General features: G+C 43.6%; 1 protein-coding gene across 1 annotated transcript in view; it reads left to right on the top strand.

Moving 5' to 3' along the window:
• LOC102501723 (lipopolysaccharide-responsive and beige-like anchor protein) overlaps positions 1 to 23,450 on the top strand; it is a gene marked incomplete at its 3' end in the record, with an annotated part of 350,771 nt that overhangs the window by 156,785 nt on the left and 170,536 nt on the right. The window contains 6 exon segments of the mRNA XM_027775072.1: positions 9,971 to 11,008; positions 12,517 to 12,695; positions 13,527 to 13,680; positions 14,053 to 14,233; positions 15,925 to 16,052; positions 17,060 to 17,167. Of these exon segments, the coding sequence (XP_027630873.1) occupies positions 9,971 to 11,008; positions 12,517 to 12,695; positions 13,527 to 13,680; positions 14,053 to 14,233; positions 15,925 to 16,052; positions 17,060 to 17,167 (1,788 nt within the window).

Raw genomic sequence — 23,450 nt, 5'->3', positions numbered from 1 at the left:
TGTGCTTTGTGTGATGTTTAAGCTGCCACATCTGGGACTTGAACTATGGTCTGCCATGTGGGAATCCAGCACCGTAACCACCATGCTACCTGCTGGCCCCAAAGTCTGTGTTTTAAAATAAGTTCTTACTGTTCTAAATTTTGTATGCTCCTCTGAGTGTATAGGGAATTATTTTTGCCAATTGATATAAATCTCCCCCTTCAACCTTCACACACAGCTGATGCTATAATAAAATGCACTCGTTGGAAAACATCATGGATATGGAGATTCTAAATTAATTAGGTATTACCCCTTAATACATCTTTTAAAAATTATTATTTGTAGGGGCCAGCAGGTGGTGTAATGGTTTAGGTGCTGGACTCCTCATGATATTGACTGTGGTGTGAGTCCCAGACCTGCTGGCTTAAAATTCACGCCAGGCACATGTGCGTGTATGCCCCAAATCTCTAAACGAGGATGGAGGAGAAGTGATGGTAGCAGAGCATCCCCCTGGGAGTGACTTCTCTCTTTTGTTCTCTAGGTCTCTCTCTGTCTCTTAGGTGAGCTCATGTGCCATGTAGCAAAAATCTCTCAAAAAAATGAAAAAGTTGGGATCAGCAGTTAGTGTAATGGCTACGTCGCTGGACTCCCATGTAGTCGGCCGTGGTTCGAGTCCCGGACCCTGTGGCTTAAACTCACGCCGGGCACATGTGTGTGTGTGCCCAAGATCCCGAGAGGAGAATGGAGGAGAAGGGATTGCGGCGTGGTCATCCCGCCTGGGGGGTGATTTCTTACTTTTTGTCTCTCTGTCTTTCTCTGTCTTTCTGGCGAGCGCAAGAGCCCTATACAGAAACCTCTCAAAAAAAAAAAAAAAAAACCACTTATAAAGAAAAATCTTTTTTCTTTCTGAGAGCATATGTTACGGGTACAGAGGAAGTTAAAGGATCTGAACAAACTGACATTCTTACGTGGTACATAAAATCAGTTTTTTTTTTTTCCTTTTTAAGATTTTTTGCTATCAGACTTGTGTGCTTGCCAGAGAGAGGGAAAGTGAGAAATTACCCCCAGAGGGGACCGCGCCACCATCCCTTATCCTCCATTTTCCTCCTGGGATTTTTGACATTTACGTACTTGATCTCGGTCTGACTTTTCAAGCTGCTCAGTCCAGGACTTAACCTGCTGTCTGCTCTGTGGGGGTCCAGTCCCTTAACCACCACGCCACCTACTGACTTCAAAGTCAGTATTTTTTTTAAATTCAATTTATATTTAGCAAATCCAGAGTAGGTTTTAAGTTTGCTGTGCTCACACGTGCATGCCTGCATACACATACAAGTTTTTTTTTTTTTTTTTTTGAGAATTTTTTGCTATAGGACATGTGTGCTCACCAGAGAGACAGAGACAGAGAGACTGAAAGTGAGAGAAATCACCCCCCTAGGGGGATGGCCATGCCACAATCCCTTCTCCTCTATTCTCCTCTTGGGATCTTGGGCATGCACGCACACTCTCTCGGCGTGAGTTTAAAAACGCCACTGGCCCAAGGTTCAAACTGTGGTCGACTACATGGGAGTTCAGCGACATAGCCATTACGCTAACTGCTGGTCCCATACAGTTTTGTTTAGTTTGAGAGGAAAAGAAAAATGGAAAGTTATTAGCTGGTCATTATAGTTTTCACTTTTCATTTAGTGTTTTATGCAGGTCTTTTAGTTTTAGTCCTTTGTATGAATTTTCTTCATTGACTTAAAGGCCTTTTCTTTTTCATAAGATATACAAAGTTAGATATGTGAACAATGCTATGTGAATTCTTTTGAATTTTAACTCTTATCATTTATTTCTAAAATAAAATAAATAATTTTGGGGCTTTAGTTCTTCAAACAATAATCAAGTTTCGGATAGAGCTGAAATCTTCAGTAAGTTGGTGAACATTTTGGGGCCTGTTAAGTGTTGTGATGGAATTACGGAAACCACATTTTCTTTCTCTAAAAGTAGCCATTCTAAAGCTTTCTAAACACTTTTGTCTGATGCTTACTTTTTGCTTTTTGTAATCATTTTGAATCTTAATAGCACAAATTTGTAATGTGGGTTTCCAGAAAGATCTGAGGCGTAAAGAACTACTGTTGCAGAATTGGATAGCTTTTGCAGAGTTTCATCGAGATACATGCAGCTGCTATAAAAAGCCAAAGAAACTCAATTGCAATTTTATTGTCCGGTGTGATAGATTTCCTGCCACCTTCGTAGCAGGGAAGCTGTTTGTCACTGCACGCCTCTCCTTCAGCACGCGCTGGGTTTTGTAAGCAGTAATGGGGCCTGTAGTGTAACCGCACCGCTTCGGAATGCTGGCCTCCAAGTTTCAAGTGTGCACCCAGCAACCTTTGTAATTTCATTGTCTCATTTGCTGTCTGGGTTTTCTTTTTTTATTCTTTTGCTTCAAATCGAGCATACTGTTGAGTACTTCAATAGAATATTGTTTTCACCTGGTATGCTAACATGCGTCTACTCTTCCCATTTTAAATTAGGTCACGGGAAGCCATTCCGAATCATGAGAATTGTCTCCACGCTTTTTCTAAACGAATAAAACTAAAACCTTTAGATACTATTTACTATTATTATTTTAAAATTTGACCAGAGAGATAGAAGGAAAGTGAGAAAGCAAATTGCCAGACCCAGGACTTGAACTGTGGTCAGCCTTGTGGAAGTCTAGCATCCTAGTCACCACACCATCTGTCGGTTCGGTCCCCAGATATTCTTTTTTTTTTTTTTTTTCTTTTCTTTTTCTTTTTAGAGACTGACTCTCGCTGTGCTGGTCAGGCTGGCCTCAAACTCACTGTCTTTCTGCTGTGGCTGCCTGAGTAGCTGGGAATACCAGCATGTGCCACCGTGCCTGGCAAGGAGTATGTTTCGTCAGCACCCGTAGTACATTATCGTGGAATGAAGCATCTGTAGCTTAAAATAATGAAGTAGTAAAGGTTCGTCACACTTGGTTTGGAAATATAATTTGAAGTAGATCCTCTCCCACCATGGGTTTGGGTAACGTGCTTAATTATCTTGGATTATTTGGACAATCTAAAGATTTTACTTTTTGTTAACAATATCAGGAAATGGTTTATGTAAAATTTCAGTCCCTTTAAATCAGAAAGTACTGTTTATAGGCAAAAAAGCTCATAGAAATCAGTATTTTTTATTTTGTGATTCTCTAAATGGTTTCCTAAAAGTTTTTTTTCAAAATTGTAATATATAAACTGGTATACATAAGTGTGTGTGCGTGTGTGTGTGTGTGTGTGTGTGTGTATGTGTGTGTGTATGTTAGCTTCATAAGATTAGAAGTTACCTGTTGTTAGGAAATTTTGGAAGTTACTGAAACCATATTTCATGGATGGGCAACATTTTATACTTTGTGTGATTGCTAAAGTTTTCCTGGATTTAAAATTGTTGATCAAATAGCATTCTTTTTAAAAATTAAAAAAAAGAGATGTTCATTGCAGGAAATTTGGAATCCAGGGCCAACACATAGACTAAAAAACCAAAACTCACCGGTAATGTATAATTTAGTATTAACATTTTGGTGCAAGACCTTCCAATCTTCTGTTCTTTTTCTTTTTTTTTTTTTTTTTTTTTGGAGATTTTTGCTATAGCACACAGGCGCTTGCCTGAGAGAAACCGAGAAAGACAGAAAGCAAGAAATAGCCCCCCGGGGGTGGGGGTGGGGGTGGGGGATGAACACACTGCCATCCAGTCTTCTCTCACAATCTTGGGCACACATGCACATGCACCCGGCGTGAGTTTTAAGCTGCTGAGTCCTGGGCTCGAACTGCATTTGACTGCAAGTTGATTGCATAGGAGTCTGGTGATGTAGCCATTACACCATCTGCTGGTCCCTGGCCTTCTCTTCTATACATAAATATGCATATACTTATAATTATTTTCTTAAACAATGGTATTTTTGTTATTTCACAATTTAGTGATATACTTCTTACATGAATTTCAGTGTCTTCATATTATTAGGTATATTATGGAGAAATAAAGGTAAGAGCAAAACTCTTAACTTGGATATAACATCAGAATGCCATCAGACCACTTAAAATTCTAAGATGGAATGACTGTATAAATATTTTTTTTTCCTTTTATATCATGGCATTCTCCAAAACTTTATTTGGAACAATTAGTGGAAGTGACATGTTAAAAATCTATTGAGCTGGGTGGTTTGAAACTCAGACTGGGTGCATGTGCCTGCGTGCCCAGAATCCTGAGAGGAGAATGGCGGAGAAGGGATTGCAGCATGGCCATCCCCCTTAGGGGGTGATTTCTTGCTTTCTGTCTCTGGCGAGCCTAGGAGCCCTATAGAGTGGTGGTTAAGGGCTCTGGACTCCCACATGGCCTACCACAGTTTGAGTCCTGGACCTTGCAGCTTGCTTTCTCATTTTCCCTCTTTCTCTCTCTTTCTCACTCTGTTCCTCTCTGCTCAAATTAAGAAGTAAATAAAGTTAAAACTATTCTGGGGGCCAGAGCCCCAGCAGGTGGTGTGGTGGCTAAGGTGCTGGACATGGCGGGCTGTGGTTCAAGTACCTGATCTGGCAACTTGCTTTCTCAGATTCTCTCTGTGTCTCTCTCTGGTCAAATAAAAAAATAGTAACAATGATAACGAGGGACCAGCAGTTGACGTAATGGCTATGTCGCTGGACTCCCACATAGTTGACTGTGGTCTGAGTCGCAGACCTGGTGACTTAAGCTCACACCAGGCGCGTGTGCGTGCGTGCCCAAGATCCAGAGACGAGAATGGAGGAGAAGGGATTGTGGTGTGGTCATCCCCCCCGGGGGGAGGATAACTTCTTGCTTTCTGTCTCTCTGTCTGTCTGTCTCTTTTTGGCGAGCACACGCGCCCTATAGAAAAAAACTCTCCAAAAAATAAAAAATAAAATTTAAAAAGTATATGCAACAAAATACCCTAGCAGAGTACATAAGCTATTAATAGCTGGTTTCCTGATCATTGGCAGGATTTCTGCAGTAAGAACTGGTGGAGGAAGTCTTTTATGCTGCTGAGCCATATGGATATACCTGCTCCCATTTTGTTTTTGAAGTTCATTACGCGGATATATAGTGTTTATTGTACAGATCACTTGTTTTCCTATGCGATTGTTTCCCTTTGCTATTGAACTTGTAATGTCGTTTTCATAATGAATTCTCAGGTCGTTTTCTTGCAATAGTGTAGGCCTCAAACTCAATATCTTTCTTGTCATGCTCTACTGGGCAGCACTTAGATTTGAACCAGATTATCTAAATTCATAACCATGAAACTTTGCATAGAATAGATGAGTGAATATTTGTTGTTATTTTTTTTGAGAGGTTTTTGCTATAGGGCACGTGTCCTTGCCAGAAAGACAGAGACAGAGAGATAGAAAGTGAGAAATCACCCTCAGGGGGGATGGCCACGCCGCAATCCCTTCTCCTCCTTTCTCCTCTCGGGATCTTGGGCACACACGCACGTGTGCCCAGCGGGAGTTTAAGCCACCGGGTCTGGGACTCAAACCGCGGTCAGCTACATGGGAGTCCAGCAACATAGCCATTACGCTACCTGCTGGTCCCTGGATATTTATAATTTGACCTTACTTTTATATCGTTACCTTATACCATTGTTTCTGCAAGATTAGCATCAATCTCTCTAAAAGGTCTTGTGTGTGTGGGGGGAATCATTTTGACCTACCCTCTTTGATACGTCATATGAGAAGATTCTGTTTTTATATACATATTTTATTAGCTGTGCAAAAGGTTGGTAACAGAAGAATTAGAGGTTAGCATATCATGCCTAGCTAGTATTTCTATGGGAAAACAACTGAAAAAGATGTGTTTGCTTAAAAACAAGCTCGGTCCGTAAACGTTGCCTAGCCTTTAAAAAGTCTACGATTTTATAGGTTAGACATTTTAAATACATGGATTAAAAAGAATATTCTGATGTGTTACATTCTCTTTCTCTCTAGTTAATAAATTTGAATGCCAATTATGTTGAAAGTGATGGCAAAAGCAGTGCTGTAGTTACTAGCTCCTAAGTGTCTTTAACTAGTAGTTGATGGAAGCGCTTTCCAAACATTACAAATTGCTATAGATTAACCATCAAATGAGTGTGAAGATTAATGACTAGTCTTTTAGCCGGGTAATTTAGGACAATATCTGGTAATGAATTGAGGATTATCAGTTTTAAAGTCACAAATACCATGAAGAAAACAGCATCAAAAACAGCAGCGGTAATTGTTCAATTGCCGTTTAACTTCTAGACTCTTAGGGTAAATTAAAGAGAAATTTAAAGAAAAAACAGCCAACTTCAGAATGGTAAAGGCATTTGAAATCCTGAAGGTATGGGCTTGTCCGCAGAGTCGTGACACGGTTTTGCAGTCGTGACACGGTTTTGCATAGCAAAGCATAGAAAAAGGCCTCACGACTTTCCCGATGACCTAACGTAGTGTTTCCAGTGTATGATTTTATACTCAATCTGGTAATCCATCAAGTAAATATGTTTTCAGATATTCAAGGTCTGTAAAACTTCTACACAGCCTCTTTCTTTCCTTCCTTCCTTCCTTCCTTCCTTCCTTCCTTCCTTCCTTCCTTTCTTTCTTTCTTTTTTCTTATTTTTGCAATAGGGTGCGTGCACTTGCCAAAAAGACAGTGAGAGACAGAGAGACAGAAAGCGAGAAATCACCCCCCAGGGGGGATGGCCGCGTCACAATCCCTTCTCCTCCATTCTCCTCTCGGGATCTTGGGCACGTACACACACGTGCCTGGTGTGAGTTTAAGTCACCGGGTCTGCTACATGAACTGCAGTCGACTACATGGGAGTTCAGCAACATAGCCATTATGCTCACTGCTGGTCCCAATATCCACCTAGTTTTCTTTCTTTTCTTTTTTTGGAGAGGTTTTTGCTGTTGGGCACATGCGCTCACCAGAAAGACAGACAGAGAGACAGAAAGCGAGAAATCACCCCCCAGGGGGGATGGCCGCGTCACAATCCCTTCTCCTCCATTCTCCTCTCGGGATCTTGGGCACGCACGGACACACACCTGGTGTGAGTTTAAGCCACCGGGTCCAGGACTCAAACAGCAGTTGGCTACATGAGAGTTCAGCGACATAGCCATTACGCTAACTGCTGGTCCCTAAACATCCTTTTTAAAGAAGGCACTGAGGATATTCTCTCCTCCTCCCTGACAGAGGAGAGAATGAAAGAGGAATACCTGGCAAATAAGAAATAGGACGCAGATGCAGGGGAGAGATGGAGGGACTCCCCCACACTGGAGAAGGGGGATCCCAGGCTGGCAGCCGTGGGGCAGACGCAAGTCACAGCTCACCGAGGCTGGAGCAGCTGGTTGAGCACGTGTCCAGCACGTTGATCTCAGAATTGAAAAACACAGCCTCCTCTTCCAGACCTATTCCCGCAGCCGAGAGCTGCCGAAGTCCTCTCAGCCTCTGATTCTCAGCACGTCCCGATGGTCTTGCCTGCAGACTTCCCCGAGGTGACCGTATACAGCAGCGCCCCTCTTACCCACGACTTTGTCTTCTAAGGTTTCAGTTCCCTGTGGTCACCTGCCATCCAAAATATGAAAGTGGGCCATTCCAGAAGTAAAACTTGGAAGTTTTAAACCGCATGCTTTTCTGAGTAGCGTGATGTGATCTCGCACCGTCTTGTTCTGTCCCACCGTGGACATGGACTGTCCTTTTGTCCTCTCTGTAGGCACTGCCCACCCTTAGTGGCTTAGTCGCCGGCTCTGTCACAGAGCATCTCTCACGGTGGTTCGACAGTGCAGTCACCTGTGTTTGCTTAACGATGGCCTTAAAGCATGAGAGCGGTGATGCTGGCATATTGCTGTACTGTTCTATTTTACCGTTAGTTATTGTTGATAACTTAGCATACCTGATTTATAAATTTAACTTTACCCTAAGTGTGTATGTGTAGGAAAAACAAATGTAGTACAGTAGGGTTAAGCGCCATCTGTGGTTTAAGGCAGCAGTCCCCACCACCCCGGGCTGCAGACCTCTGCCCGTCTGTAGCCTGCTGGTGTCTGGGCCGTGCAGTGGGGGTGCACGGCAGGTGAGTGAGCAAGTCTTCATCTGTGTTGGCAGCCACTCCCCTCGCTGGCATCTCTGCCCAGCTCCGACCCTGCGCAGTCACTGGTGGTGCTGGGGTCTCATGGCAGCATGGATCGCTTCCCGTATGTGAAACGTGGCCATGACGGAAATGTGTGTGGTAGAGGCCGTGTGCTTGGGTCATCCCAGGGCACACTTCCCTTCCCCCAGTGTCTGGAGGGATGAGGCCGGTCCCTGGTGCTGGGAAGGTTGGGGATCACTGGTTAAAGGCGTCTACTGGAGCCTTGGAAAGTGTCGGAGATAAGGGAGGACTGCTGTAAATCCCGAGAAGCCGAAGCTGTGCTGCAGCCCACACCCTGTTTATCTTGTCTCTGTGTCCCAGCGACGTAGGTTATTGGAACTCCGTTACGGGAACGACTTTCGCAATAATAAACCATTGGGTCTTCAGGAAAGTCATGGCACATTTGCGCATAGAAAAACGCATCATGACTTCCCCAACAACCTAATAGAATCACGTTTATACTTTCTGCATGGGCCATGCTTTTCCTGCCATTTTTGGGGGAGGGTGTAGAAGGCAATATTCCACAGAAACGCCGCTGGAAATCACATAAAGGTGCTATACAGTAGCAATCCTTGAAGAGGTAAAAAAAAGGTGTCCACTGTTCAGCTTTTTCTGTTACGTAGGTAAAAGGCTAAGCACGAGAGTGGGAGAGTGACAGTGCTGAGTACTGAGAAGTCACTCACATGGCCGGGGGCTGAGGGGATCTGTCGATGGATTAGCTGGAAATTTCAGACCATTCGCACCGGCCCAAACTTGGAACATTATGGTTGACTTTTGGGGAAAGGTTTTTTGTACACACACACACACACACACACACACACACACATTTTTTCCCCCAATTGCTTAATATATTTTTTTCTTTAGCTTAGTAAGGAAAAGGTTTGTAACTTAACAGATACTGATCGAGCAGTGAATGTAACTAAATGATATTCTTTACCTCTCCTGAGCATAAGTCCCAGAGTAAATGGTTTCATTGCAGTTGAAACTGTATGTTTTCCAGTTTATAAAGCACTTCCCAGTGGTTCATACTTAGATTCTTTTTTTTTTTTTGGAGAGGTTTTTGCTATAGGGCGCTTGCGCTCGCCAGACAGACAGAGAGAGACAGAGAGACAGGAAGCGAGAAATCAACCCCCAGGGGGGATGGCCACGCCATAATCCCTTCTCCTCCATTCTCCTCTCGGGATCTTGGGCATGCACGCACACGTGCCTGGCGTGAGTTTTAAGCCACCGGGTCCGGGACGCGAACGGCAGTCGACTACATGGGAGTCCAGCGACATAGCCATTACGCTAACTGCTGGTCCCCATACTTAGATTCTGATACAGGAGACCAGTAGAAGAGCGTATTCCTTTCTTTTACAGCTTGGAAAATAGCCTAAATAGCTGTTTTCTTTTTGTGGTTCCATGCCATACTCTTTGTTAAAAATTTGCTATAGTTTTTCTCAGATGTTTAGAGTTCTGTGATTGGCTTTTTTCTTTTTCTTTTCTTATTTATTTATTTATTTATTTTTGAGAGATTTTGTTATAGGGTGCATGTGCTTACCTGAGACACAGAGGGAGACAGAGAGACAGAAAGTGAGAAATCACCCTCCAGAGGGAATGGCCACACCGCAATCCCGTCTTCTTCATTCTCCTCTCGGGATCTTGGGCACGCACACATACACAATCCAGTGCTATAACCGTTAACGCCATCTGCTGGTCTCATCTGTGATTGACTTTTATTTTACATATCATTTTACCAAAATAAGGGTATTACAGAAATACTGAGTTTTATTATATAAACTATGTTTTTGAAAAATTATTGCTTCATTTTGTAGTCTTTGTTCATTTTCTATGCACACTTTAACTGACGGTACATTTTTCCTCTAGGTCACTTTTGAAATACACAAAGCAAACCTTGCCAGCATATTTCGGGAACAGCAGGGAAAACTCGATGAAGACATAGGGCCGTGCTCTTCAAGTCCAGTTGGAGCAGTCTCCGGCATTAGCAGGGACGTTACCGTTTCAGAAGGGTCCCGGCCTTCAGATACGCAGGATTCTCCCGCCCACCCTCATTGCCCCGGACAGAAGGATGAAACCCCCGGCACGGAGGTAACGGGTTCAGTCGAATCTACATCTAACCCCGGACCGCAGACCCACGATACAGCTCACGGAGGGGAAACCGAGCCGGAGTGTCAGGCGGTACCCGATGAAGTCCCTTTAGAAGAGACACTGACAAACGCGGGCGACTCAGAAGTCACTTCTGACCCAATAGAAGCAGTGACCGTCTTGTCTAATTCTTTAAAAAAAGGCGAGAAGGACACAGCGACCATCAGTGAAGTGACTGCCACCCTCAGTTCTCCTTCCGAGGAGGATGCTTCCGAGATGCCGGAATTCCTGGACAGGTCTCTAGCGGAAGACGAGGACGAGGATGACTATGTGGAAGTGAAGGTAGGAGGTAGCCCTCCGGAGGAGGCCAGTCCACCCGCAGAGCTCCGAGATAATGGCTTGTCTCCAGCCGTCTCCGAAGCCAGCGAAAGACTGGACATCGTCAGTGCTGACCACAGAGCGGTATGTCACGAGGAACACGCTCAGACAGGACAGCAAGCTGGCCCTGACGCACAAGCTTCTAAAGACTCTGGCACCCTGGCTGCCACCGCATCCGGGTCCTCAGCTACCTCACCAGAAACTGCTGTCTCCCCAACTGTGCAGTCAGACATCGGTCAGATGCCGGAGGGAGGGAAGAAAGGCACCAGAGAAAGCAGGTTACCCAGCAATGGTCATGGACACGTCGGGGAGGCGGCTGCTCTTTCTGAGCCCAGAATTGCCAAGTTGGATGTTTCCAGTGTTGCTACAGATACCGAGAGGCTAGAGCTGAAGGCCAGCACGAGTGTGGAAGCGCCTCAGCCTCCCCGACAAGGGCCCGAGGTGATTGTGTGTGTCATCTGCCTGAAGCGTGTTTGTGCAGAGTTACAGAGAGCAGCTGTATAGACTGACGCTTTAATTATTTTGGATTTAGCGCCTATCCCATTTGCAATGACTTAAATGCAATGGGTAGAAAGATTGTATTTCACATTCTTAGCCCAGCCTCTAGCAGTTAGTATCAATTTATTAAAGGGCAGTTATTATTACTGTTTTCTATCCCAGCGTCATCAAAAGTTAACCACTTTCAAGTTCTAGGGTTGGCCTCATTTTAGTTTAAAAAGAAAATACTGGACATACTTACATTTTTTTTCCCTTTGTTTGCCTAACCCCATCTTAGCACATTAATTTTCCCATAAAATCTAAGACCACCTACCTGCCAGCGTCTAATTTTAATCAGAAAGTTTGTGGTTTAAAATTGAACCGTGAGGTCTGTAAAAGAGAGGGGCCTTTGTGAGCCCTGGAAGGCACAGCTTTCTCCTCTACCAGCAGCTCAGAGTGACTCATCCGACGAGGGGTAATTGCAGGTTGTGCTTTTTCACGTCAGTCAGTTCTAGCCTTTCTCCTCCCTTCCTTTTTTATTTATTTTTAAAAATTGGTTTGTTTGTTCTTCATGATTTCTTTTGTTTGTTTGTTTTGTTCTTCATTCTAGCCAGTTTATAATCCAGATGCTGCTTGGGTTATAAATACTACCTTTCTTTTATGCTAAGATTCAAAACTAAGAGCAGCTTGATTCCTCTGATTCTTTTATAACATGTTACAGAGCGACAACACATGGCTCCTTACTGTTAAATTGCAGTAGCTTTTTTTTTTTTTTTTTTCTTTTTTTTTATAAGAGAGGTTTTTGCTATAGGGTGCATACGCTTGCCAGAGAGAGACGGAGAAACAGAAAGCGAGTCATCACCCCCCCTGGGCGATGGCCACCGTGGAATCCCTTTTTGTTCATTCTCTCCTCTTGGGATTTTGGGCATGCACGAACATGTGCCCGGCATGAGTTTTAACCTGCTGGGTTTGGGACTCGAAACATGGTCTACTCTGTGGGTGTCCAGTGATGTAACCATTATGCCATCTGCTGGTCCCATTACATGTACTAAAATATTGATGTTATTGCTTGGATAGTTTCTCTAATTTTATTTTATTTTTAAAGTTTTTTTCTATAATGCACTTGTCTTGCTGGACAGTGACAGAGAGAGATGGTGATAAGGAAAGTGAGAAATCACCCCTTGCGGGGATGGCCGTGTCACCATCCCCTCTCCTCGTGGAATTTTGGGCATGCACACACATGCACCTGGTGTGATTTTCAAGGCACCAGGTCTGGGATTTGAACTGTGGTTGGCCATGTGAGAGTTCAGCGCGTTAACCACCACACCACCTGCTGGCCCCGGGTTTTTAGTGTCTTAAAATGAGAGTATTTGTTAGGCGAATAGCTTAAGAACTACTGAATTATGTACTTTACTAATGCCCGTGTTTTGAAGTTGATCTGATCGTACTCCTTTTAAAATGTTCTGTATTAGATGCCAAGGCAACAGGAGCAGCCGGGGCAAGGAACAGCACCAGACTCAGCTGGTGGACAAAGGAGAGATTCCAGACCCGCCATGTTTCGTATTCCCGAGTTCAAGTGGTCTCCCATGCACCAGCGTCTGCTCACGGACCTCTTGTTTTCAATAGAAACAGATATACAGATGTGGAGAAGGTTTGTCCCTAGTGTATTACAGAAGATCTATACGACCTGAGATTTTGTTTTCAAAGAAATGTATGTAAACACTTTGCAATTAAATTCAGATGCTTGGTTTAAAAGCAGCATAAAAGTTCTGTGGTAGGGTTTTATTGACTTTTTAATCCCCCATTGTAAGAATGAAATTCTTGTCTGGATTACAAAAGCCCCAGAATCAAAGGTTTCTCTTTTTACTCACTCTCTGAAGATCTCCTGTAGCATATTTTCATAGCATGGAATTCACCAGAAGGCAGGTCTACCAAGTGGGTTTATCATGACTAGAAATACTAAAAATTAATTGAGGTTTAAGCATAACATTATCCATGTCCCTGATATATTTTTTAACACTTAGATTATCCTTTACCGTGCGATTTATGATTTTAAAAGCACGTGATTTCTATTTGTATATGACTTGGTTTAAAATGATTTCATGGCATGGCTAAGAAAACGTTAGTAGAGGATTCATTTTTAGTAGCACAGTCTACACCGTTTACCTCCTGTTTTTTTTGCTATATGACTTGTCGATTTCGTTCCCAACTAAGCATTGTTTGGTTCAACTGTCTGTATCAGGTGTAAGCTAAACAGTGTTTTATGTGTCCACACAGAGAGGGCGTGGCTAGTCACTGCCGTTACGGAATGGTCTGCTTCTGAGGAAGTTTGCACCCCCCCCCAAATGCCTCCTGCATCATTACCTTCATTCCGTCTCCAAGACGAAGCCAAAGCACCTTCTTATCCTCCCTCCCCTCAAGTAGGCACATTGTGATTCCCTTTCTTTAGCGTTATCAGTAAACATCATTTATCTTTGGACAGCCATTCAACAAAGACAGTTATGGACTTCGTGAATAGCAGTGATAATGTCATCTTTGTACACAACACAATTCATCTCATCTCTCAAGTGACGGACAATATGGTCATGGCTTGTGGGGGGATACTGCCATTGCTTTCCGCTGCTACGTCGGCTACAGTAAGGACCTCGCTACTCTCTACCTTGGTGTGAAAGCATAAGTGTTCTGCCTTCTTGTTGACTAAGACGCGAATGTGGTGGCTACTGTGCATCTTAGGGACCCTACGTCAAAAGCGACAGGATCTTTTACAGTAACCCAAATGTTCCTTAGACGCTATGCTAGGCAAGAAGGCTTAAAGAAATCATTTCCTAGGGATAAGTCAGTGAAGAATCGCGGTGGATGAAATGTTAAGTAAATCACTCCGTTCGAATAGATTTCCGAAAGCTCGACTTTTTATAGAGAATTTAGAAATTTGGGAAATATATCTTATAACTATTAGATTTCTTTTTTACCCAGCTGTAGGTATTAATGTCAAACTCCATTTCTTGCAGCATGAACTGGAGAATATCGAACCTACACAAGGCCTTTCCATAGAAGCCTCTGTGACGTTCTTGCAGAGGCTGATTAGCCTCGTGGATGTGCTCATATTCGCAAGTTCTCTCGGCTTTACCGAAATCGAAGCTGAAAAGAACATGTCATCTGGAGGAATTTTGCGCCAGTGCCTGCGACTGGGTGAGCTGTTAAAACCTGTTAGTTAGCAACTTACCTTAAAAATGGGCGATAATTCAGACATTCGATTGAAAATGACCTCCCTTCTGTTAGTGAGAACATTTGTCTTTTAGCTACTTTTTAATGTGTTGTGTGCACACAGTCGTAGCTGCTTCGTTGGAAGGAGGAGGACTTACAGTATACGGTAGTTTATGTGACAGGGTTCTTGCTAGGTATGGGGAAATAGTTTATCGATTGGTTAGATTTTCTACATCCGATGCTGTATTTCCATCCGTCCCAGATGGCCATGGGTACCCATAATGCCGTGTTGAGGGGGCTCTCATTCTTAGACCCCCCCCTCTCTCTACTCTCTTCTCTCTACTTAGTAAGCAAATCATTTACAAAACTCTCAGCACGTACAGTTAGATAGGAAACCTTGTACAAAGAAAAAAAATTTTTGCTTCACTTTAGGAAGTCCAGTTAACACTAAAAAGTCATTTTGTGTGTTTTTGCATTTATATGATGAAGAATTGCTTCCAGTGGAAAACAAAGATGTAATGATTTTAAACACTAATGTTAATAAATTCTTACAGCTCATTTGCATAATGGCTACCTGCTCGTTGCTAACTTAACCTTGTTAATCAAGGTGTTTGTATGAGGAGCAGCAGCCATGTAACTGGGGATATCAAATGAAAGACAGTTTTAGGCTTCACCCATGACCTGTACAAGTTAATCTGCATAAAATGTAAGAAGTATTACTTTAGAGCAAAAAGAGGTAAAGAGAGAAGAATAGGGCAAATGCTGAACAGATTCACCTTAGCAGGTTGTTAAAATGCAGGTTGAATATCTCAAATTCAAAAGGTCTGGAATCTGGGACCAGCAGTTAGTGTAATGGCTATGTCGCTGGACTTCCATGTAGTCGACTGCGGTTTGCATCCCGGACCCGGTGGCTTAAACTCACGCTGGGCGCATGTACGTGCGTGCCCAAGATCCCAAGAGTAGAATGGAGGAGAAGGGATTGCGGCGTGGTCATCCCCCCTGGGGGGGGTGATTTCTCACTTTCTGTCTGTCTCTCTCTGTCTGGTGAGTGCACGCGCCCTATAGCAAAAACCTCTTAAAAAAGAAAAAGTGCTCCAAAATCCAAGTCTCTTTGAGCACCAATACGGCACCACAAGTGGAAAATTTCATACCTGACCTCAAGTGATGGGGTCACAATCAAAATGCTGTGGTACAAAAATACTGTACTGAGACAGTAGATGGCATAATGATTACATCGCTGGACTCCCATATAGTCGACTGTGGTTCGAGTCCCGGACCTGGTGGCTAAAATTCATTCTGGGCATGTGTGCCCAAGATCCTGAGAGGAGAACAGAGAAGAAGGGGTTGCGGCATGGCCATCCCCCACCCCTGGGGGTGGGTGATTTCTTGCTTTCTGTCCCTCTGTCTCTCTCTGTCTTTCCAGTCCTAGACCTGGCAACTTGCTGTCTCACTTTCCTTTGCTTTCTCTGTTTTTCTCTGGTCAACTTCAAAAAACCCGTCAGCCATGTGGGAGTCCAACCGCCCTAACCACCACAGTACCTGCCTGCCTTTGGGGGAAATATTTTTAGTTAAACTATTGTCTAAATAGTATTGTGTACATGATTTTTTCATCAGTTCCATAATCTTAAATGTAATTTGATTTTCTTTTCCAATCTTTTCCTTACAATGCGAGACAGTGTGTGCAGTGGCAGTAAGGAATTGCTTAGAGTGTCAGCAACATTCCCGACTGAGAACCAGGGGCGATTCCACCAACAGCTTAAAAACAATACACAGCCTGATTCCCATGGCAAAATCTGCAGCCAAGGTAAGCACACTAAATAATTAATTTTTAAAAAGCAGACTTGGGACCAGCAGTTGGCACAGTGGCTATGTTACTGGACTCCCACGTAGTCGACCATGGTTCGAGTTCCAGACCTGGTGGCTTAAACTCATGCTAGGCGCATGTACATGCGTGCCCAAGATCCCGAGAGGAGAATGGAGGAGAGGGGATTGTAGAGTGGCCATCCTCCCTGGGGGGGTGATTTCTTGCTTTCTGTCTCTCTCTGTCTCTCTCTCTCTCTCTGTCTTTCTGATGAGAACATGCACCCTATAGAAAAAGCCTCTCAAAACAAAAACAAAACCCAAAAAAAACCAGATTCTTCACGGTTAAGATTTTACATTTATTTCCTCATTTCAACATAAAATTAAATCTGAGCGATCCTAAGATGGTTACTTTAGGCTGTGGCAATACCATTCAAATATTCGTGTTTACATATACAGTAAAGATTTGTTTTTAGTTAGTCTTCTCTGCTTTCTTAGGTGTTTATTTTCTTGTTGAGGTGATAGCTTCTCCTTCAAGTACGTCAATTTTTCCTACGTAACATCCTTCGGTCACCCCCTCCTCAAAAGCAGTGTGGAAAAAACTGGGGAAAGGAATGTGATGGTCTTGCTTTTCTGGTTGTTGGAATACTAGGTTTGTTTGTTTGTTTGTTTGTTTGTTTATTTATTTATTTATTTATGTTGGAGAGGTTTTTGCTATAGGGCGCGTGTGCTTGCCAGAAAGACAGAGAGAGACAGAGAGACAGAAAGTGAGAAATCACCCCCCAGGGAGGATGGCCACGCCACAATCCTTTCTCCTCCATTCTCCTCTCGGGATCTTGGACATGCACGCACACGCGCCCGGTATGAGTTTTTAAGCCACCAGGTCTAGGATGCAAACTGCGGTTGACTACATGGGAGTCCAGTGACATAGCCATTACACTAACTGCTGGTCCCTACAATACTAGGTTTATTTTTAAAGACACCTGCGTGTTGTGTGTGTTTGTTTTTCAGAGTCCGGTGGACCTTGTGACTGGCGGAATATCTCCAGTAAGAGATCTCGACAGGCTCCTACAAGACATGGATATTAATCGGCTGAGGGCAGTTGTTTTCAGAGACATAGTAAGTGGCAATATTTTTAAAAATGAATGACTGAATTGATTGTTACTTGTTAGTTCGACCACATAGAGAGCAAAAAAGTGAGAGAGCAAGCTGCTAGGTCCAGGACACGAACCATAGTCGACCATGTGGGAATCCAGCACACCACCACCACCACACCACCTGCTGGCCCCCGTAATACTTCTTCACTGTTTCTTACCTATTCCTATTTCCTGTTTCCTCTTTGACCCAGAGTGTTGAGGGTGAAAACTCTTTGTGATATAAAATAGCCCACCAGAGATAAGAAGGCCTAGAAACTAGTTCTCTTGACAGTGATTTTAGATCTTAGGATCCTCTGTAAATGCAGCTAGTGCTTCAGAGTCATGATTCCTTTTTTTTTTTTGGAGAGGTTTTCGCTATAGGGAGTGTGTGCTTGCCAGAAAGACAGAGAGAGACAGAGAGACAAGTGAGAAATCACCCCCCAGGGAGGATGGCCACGCCTCAGTCACTTCTCTTCCACTCTCCTCTTGGGATCACTACAATGTATGCACGCGCCTGGAGTGAGTTTAGGCCACCGGGTCCCGGACTCGAACCGCAGTCAACTACATGGGAGTCCAGCGATGTAGCCATTACGCCATCTGCTGGTCCCCAGAGTAATGATGCTAAAAAGAATAATATGCTATTACATAGTGAGCAGTATGAGTGTTTTAACTATGCAATTGAACCTTGAACCATGAACCATGTGGGGGTAATGGTTCCTGACTCCTTTGCAATCAAATATGTACTTGGAACTTTAGACTTCCCCAAAACTTAGCTACTGATAGCCTGCGGTTGACCAGAAGCCTTAGCCGTGATGTAAACAGTTTATTAACACATTTTCTTATGTTACACTATTATATACTGTAGTCTTATAATAAAGATAATGTTAAAAAAATCATAAGGAAAAAAATACCAATATTTATAGGATTATTATTATTGGAAAAAATTCCTGTATAAGTAGGCCTGCAGGGTTCAAATGTACCAGAGGTCAACTGAACTCATTAAATCAGCAACTTTTTGAGATCTCTACTTTTGTCATTTCCATTTTATAGGTCAGGATGCAGGCACAGCGAGCTTGGGTAACTTCTCCAAGCTAATGTTAGTAAGCCGTAGACTTAGGATTCAAACCCAGCGTGTAACTGCAGGATCCGTGCTCTGGGTGTAGGGAGATGTTCGGCTTCTGAATGGCATAATGTTTTACTATTAGATAGTTTTCCTTCCAAGATGTACTCATGTGAGAAAAAGGTGTAGGGTGAAACGTCGCTTTGGCTCCGGTGCTTGGCGCTTGTAGTTTTTTAAAGTTGAGAACCAGTTTTGTGTTAGCTGATTCTCATGAAGAGTAGAGCCGATTTTCATGTGCGTATGTCAAAGTCATACAGAAAGTACAAGGATGAAGATAAACATTATTTGTAATTCCATTCTAGAGCGTTTGCAGTATTGTCATTAGTATTTGGACACTCACTGTGTATTTAGTACAGGATGCTGTAAGTATCTATTACATACTGTTTCTTCTAAACATTATAACTTATTTCTCCATTCCCTCCTCCTCCAGTAGTTAGACCTTTCTGGAGTTCTTGACTAGGTATTTATACACACGTAGAAGTGGAGGGTAGTTACAACCCAGTGGTTTTGGAGCACTTGCTGTTAAACAGCGCTGCCTGCTCTGTCTGTGTGGCCTCTCATTCTCACACTTGCCATGGGAGGAACCTAGCTGTGCTAGACCCAGTGCTGGCCGCCCGAGTATGCGGTAGACCTGCCCTGCCGGTGTCCCTGGGAGCAAACTGAATTGCATTACTGCAGGCCACGTGGCTGGCCGTGGGTTTGGATCCCTGGGTGGGCTTGAACACACTCCAGGTACGCGTCCGCATGCCCAGGGACCGAAGAGCCGGAGGGTCAGGGAAAGGGGAGCATGGCGTGAGACGTCCCAGTTAAGGATATGCACGCCATTTTCCCTGGCTCACACGCACATGCGCATAATGAGTAAAACCATAGCGAGAAGAGATCACACGGTACGAGGTAAAACTGAGTCAAGGGCCTCGGGAATTTGATTTTTGAAATTTTGATTTTAACGACTATGTTGTACTGCCTTTCCTTCTGAACTACCAGAGGGTGTGGTGTGTGTGCTTGGCAGAGAGAGAAAGAGAAAGAGAGAGAGAAGAGGAGAGGAGAGAGACCCCCCTAGTGCGCTGTGGTCACAATGCAGTTCCTTCTCCAGTTCTCATCCTGTTGAGACTTGGGGCACACACACACACACACGCACGTGTGCTCAGTATGTTCTTCAGAGTGCTGGCCTTGGGATTTGAACCAGATGGGCATGTGGAATTTGGCTTCCTTAGCCAGTAAACAACAGGCCAGCCCATAAAATCACTTATCTTTGTTTTTTGTTTGTTTGTTTGTTTTTGTATTTTTTTTCTTTCAAAATTCTCTTTTAGCTTCCTATAGCATTTCAAACGGAATCTTGACCCACGGACGCTCTGCACGCTTTGCTTTTGCACACGTTCTTAGCAGTTACTATCTCACAGTATCGGAAACAGGGTCAGAGTTTTTCCTTTGTCTCCCCTGTGATTTCTTTTTTTTTTTTTCCGAGAGGTTTTTGTTGCTATACGGCGCGTGCGCTCGCCAGACAGACAGAGAGAGATATAGAGACAGAAAGGGAGAAATCATCCCCCAGGGGGGATGGTCATGCCGCAATCCCTTCTCCTCCATTCTCCTCTCAGGATCTTGGGCACGCACACACACGTGCCCGGCGTGAGTTCTAAGCCACCGGGTCTGGGACGCGAACCGAGGTCGACTATGAGGAAGTCCTGCAACATAGCCATTATGCTAACTGCTGGTTCCCTCCCCTGTGATTTCTGAAAGCAATAAATGATCTTAAATATAAACTCTGATTTCTATTTATGATATTAACTATAAAATTTATGATATTACATGTAAAGTAAATGTTATATAAATATAAAACTATTTTATAATTACGTTACATAATCACCTTATAGGAATTTCGGAAAAGAGAAAAGACTATTCTCCTAATCACATCCCAGAGTTTAACTTGCTCTAACATATAAAACCTTTCATGGGAAAGTAAGTGACCTCAGATGAAGTTGGTAAAGAAAGTATTACCCTGAGATTAAGAGCTGAGGTTTTTAACCACTGTAATCTGATTTCAGATTGCTGAGGTTTTTGTTTTAGAGAGATTTTTTTGCTACAGGGCATGTACACTTTTCAGAGAGACAGAAAATGAGAAATCACCCCCCTAGGGAGGATGGCCGTGCAACAACCCCTTCTCCTCACTTTTCCTCTCAGCATTTTGGGCATACATGCACACGTGCCCAGCGTGAGTTTCAAGCTGCCTAGTCCGAGACCTGAACTGTGGTCAGCCATGTGGGAGTCCAGCAACATAACCATCACACCATCTGCTGGTCCCTAGATTGCTAAGGCTTTTAGTCATGTAATCTGATTTCAGATTTGCTTTTTCACACAGTGTGGTAGTTCCTGAGGTAAGTCGCTTCACTTTTCCAAGGCTCATCTTGGGAAATTCGTGAATGAATGTGTATGATGTACATAGCACAGTGTCTGAGTGTCAGTCCGTTTTCAGTAAGTGATGGCTACAGTTGGAAACAGATCTATTACAGCAGTTAGGATTTAAATATTGGATCATCTGGGAAGTCACGATACATTTTTGCAAAAAACAAAAAACAAAAACAAAAACAAACCAAAAAGATAAACCAAACATAGGAAAATGCACCATGACTTTTCCAACCACCCAATGTAAGGATCTGTGGATATTATTTATTTGGGTCTAGAAATCAAACATATGCTATAAACTAAGTACAGTAGTTAATATGGATTTCTACACATCTAAGCAATTCATTTAATAGATGGCAGAATGTTGTGGCAGAAGAACTCAAGCATGTCTAGAGAAAGGAGATAGTTAATTAAAAAAAAGGAAAATGGGACCAGCAGATGGTATAATGGTTACGTCACTGGACTCCCATGTAGTCAACCACAGTTCGAGTCCTGGATCCGGTGGCTTGAAACTCATGCTAGGTGCATGTGCGTGCGTGCCCAAGATCCCGAGAGGAGAATGGACAAAAAGGGATTGCTGAGTGGCCATTCCCCTGGGGTTCGGAGTGGTGGTAGTGGTGGTGGCAATTTCTTGCTGTCTGTCTCTCTGCCTCTCTGGTGAGCACACTCATCCTATAGCAAAAATTCTCTCTCTCTTTTATTTATTTACTTATTTTTTAAAAAAAGGAAAAATGTACATTTGTCTCTTTGACCAAGACCTAGAAGTTGTTTCACAAGAACCTACAAAATACTATAGATTTTGTCAGATGACAGATATGTCCAGGACTTGGCATCAAGAGGATATATTCAGAGAGAATGTGATGGCCCACTGTTTTCTGAAATTGAGTATGTCCAGAATTTTTTCATTTTATTTTTCATAGGGCCCACGTGCTTGTCATAGAGTGACAGAGAGAGGGAAAGTGAGAAATTGCTCCCCGGCGGGGTGTCCATGCCACAGATGCTTCTCCCCCATCCTCCTCTTGGGATTTTGGGCACACAGGCACACACACCCGCCTGGTGTCATTTTCAGGCCACTGGGTCCAGGACTCGAACTGCATTTGGCCATGTGGGAGTCCAGCGCCTTAACTACCACACCACCGGCTGGCCCCTCTTGTGCCCTGTTAGTGTCATCGGCACCATTAGTTTCCATCTGTCTATCTTGTAGGCAACAGCATTCTTTGTTGTTTATTCTGAACTTACCTGCTCCTTGAGGTGTCACGAGGTGTCAGGATTTGGGGGGCATATTTGAGGTTTTCTTTTCATTGAGTTCCTATCTGAAAGTTATTAGCATAGTGGCGTGTGTATAGTCCTCTCCTAGACAGGGGATCTGGCAGGATGGAGAGGCCATTCATCAGCCGTGATGCAGGTGGTGCGGAGTTCGAGAGGAGCCTGGGCCAGTCCTCGACTTGGTCTGCTTCTGTCCCTTCTGCCCTGGGAGACACATCTTTTCAATCCTGGGCCTGCGAGTGCAGTTTCAATTACTTGCAGACATTCCTCCAGCATCCTGCTCTGTGTCTGCTAGCCTATCTTTTTTCTCCTAGATGTTTGTCTTTTAGCCGGACTTGTTAGTTTGATATTTTTGTATATTTTCATGTTTTATTATTAGAAGTAAAAATAATTAGTCCTCCTCGTATCGTTATAATTACTACTTGATTAATCTTATGAAATATATTGAGCTGCATCTCTTCAGGCCCAGCTACTTAAATTTTAAAAAATGATCCCCGGTTCTCTTTCCATGTTTCACGAGTATAAGACCTCTCATTTATGCATTTGGCCATGTGGGAGTCCAGCGCCTTAACTACCACACCACCGGCTGGCCCCTCTTGTGCCCTGTTAGTGTCATCGGCACCATTAGTTTCCATCTGTCTATCTTGTAGGCAACAGCATTCTTTGTTGTTTATTCTGAACTTACCTGCTCCTTGAGGTGTCACGAGGTGTCAGGATTTGGGGGGCATATTTGAGGTTTTCTTTTCATTGAGTTCCTATCTGAAAGTTATTAGCATAGTGGCGTGTGTATAGTCCTCTCCTAGACAGGGGATCTGGCAGGATGGAGAGGCCATTCATCAGCCGTGATGCAGGTGGTGCGGAGTTCGAGAGGAGCCTGGGCCAGTCCTCGACTTGGTCTGCTTCTGTCCCTTCTGCCCTGGGAGACACATCTTTTCAATCCTGGGCCTGCGAGTGCAGTTTCAATTACTTGCAGACATTCCTCCAGCATCCTGCTCTGTGTCTGCTAGCCTATCTTTTTTCTCCTAGATGTTTGTCTTTTAGCCGGACTTGTTAGTTTGATATTTTTGTATATTTTCATGTTTTATTATTAGAAGTAAAAATAATTAGTCCTCCTCGTATCGTTATAATTACTACTTGATTAATCTTATGAAATATATTGAGCTGCATCTCTTCAGGCCCAGCTACTTAAATTTTAAAAAATGATCCCCGGTTCTCTTTCCATGTTTCACGAGTATAAGACCTCTCATTTAAAGGCATTTTTTCCGGGGACCAGTGGTTAGGGTAATGGCTATGTCGCTGGACTCCCACGTAGTCGACCGCGGTTCGTGTCCCGGACCTGGTGGCTTAAACTCACACTGGGCGCATGTGCGTGCGTGCCCAAGATCCCAAGAGGAGAATCGAGGAGAAGGGATTGTGGCGTGACCATCCCCCCTGGGGGGTGATTTCTTGCTTTCTGTCTCTCTGTCTCTCTCTCTCTCTG

The sequence above is a fragment of the Tupaia chinensis genome, unplaced genomic scaffold, assembly GCF_000334495.1.
Source record: "Tupaia chinensis unplaced genomic scaffold, TupChi_1.0 Scaffold000521_1, whole genome shotgun sequence".
NCBI lineage: Eukaryota > Metazoa > Chordata > Mammalia > Scandentia > Tupaiidae > Tupaia > Tupaia belangeri.
Note: the sequence above shows the minus strand (reverse complement) of the source record. Positions and strands in the feature narration are given on the sequence as shown.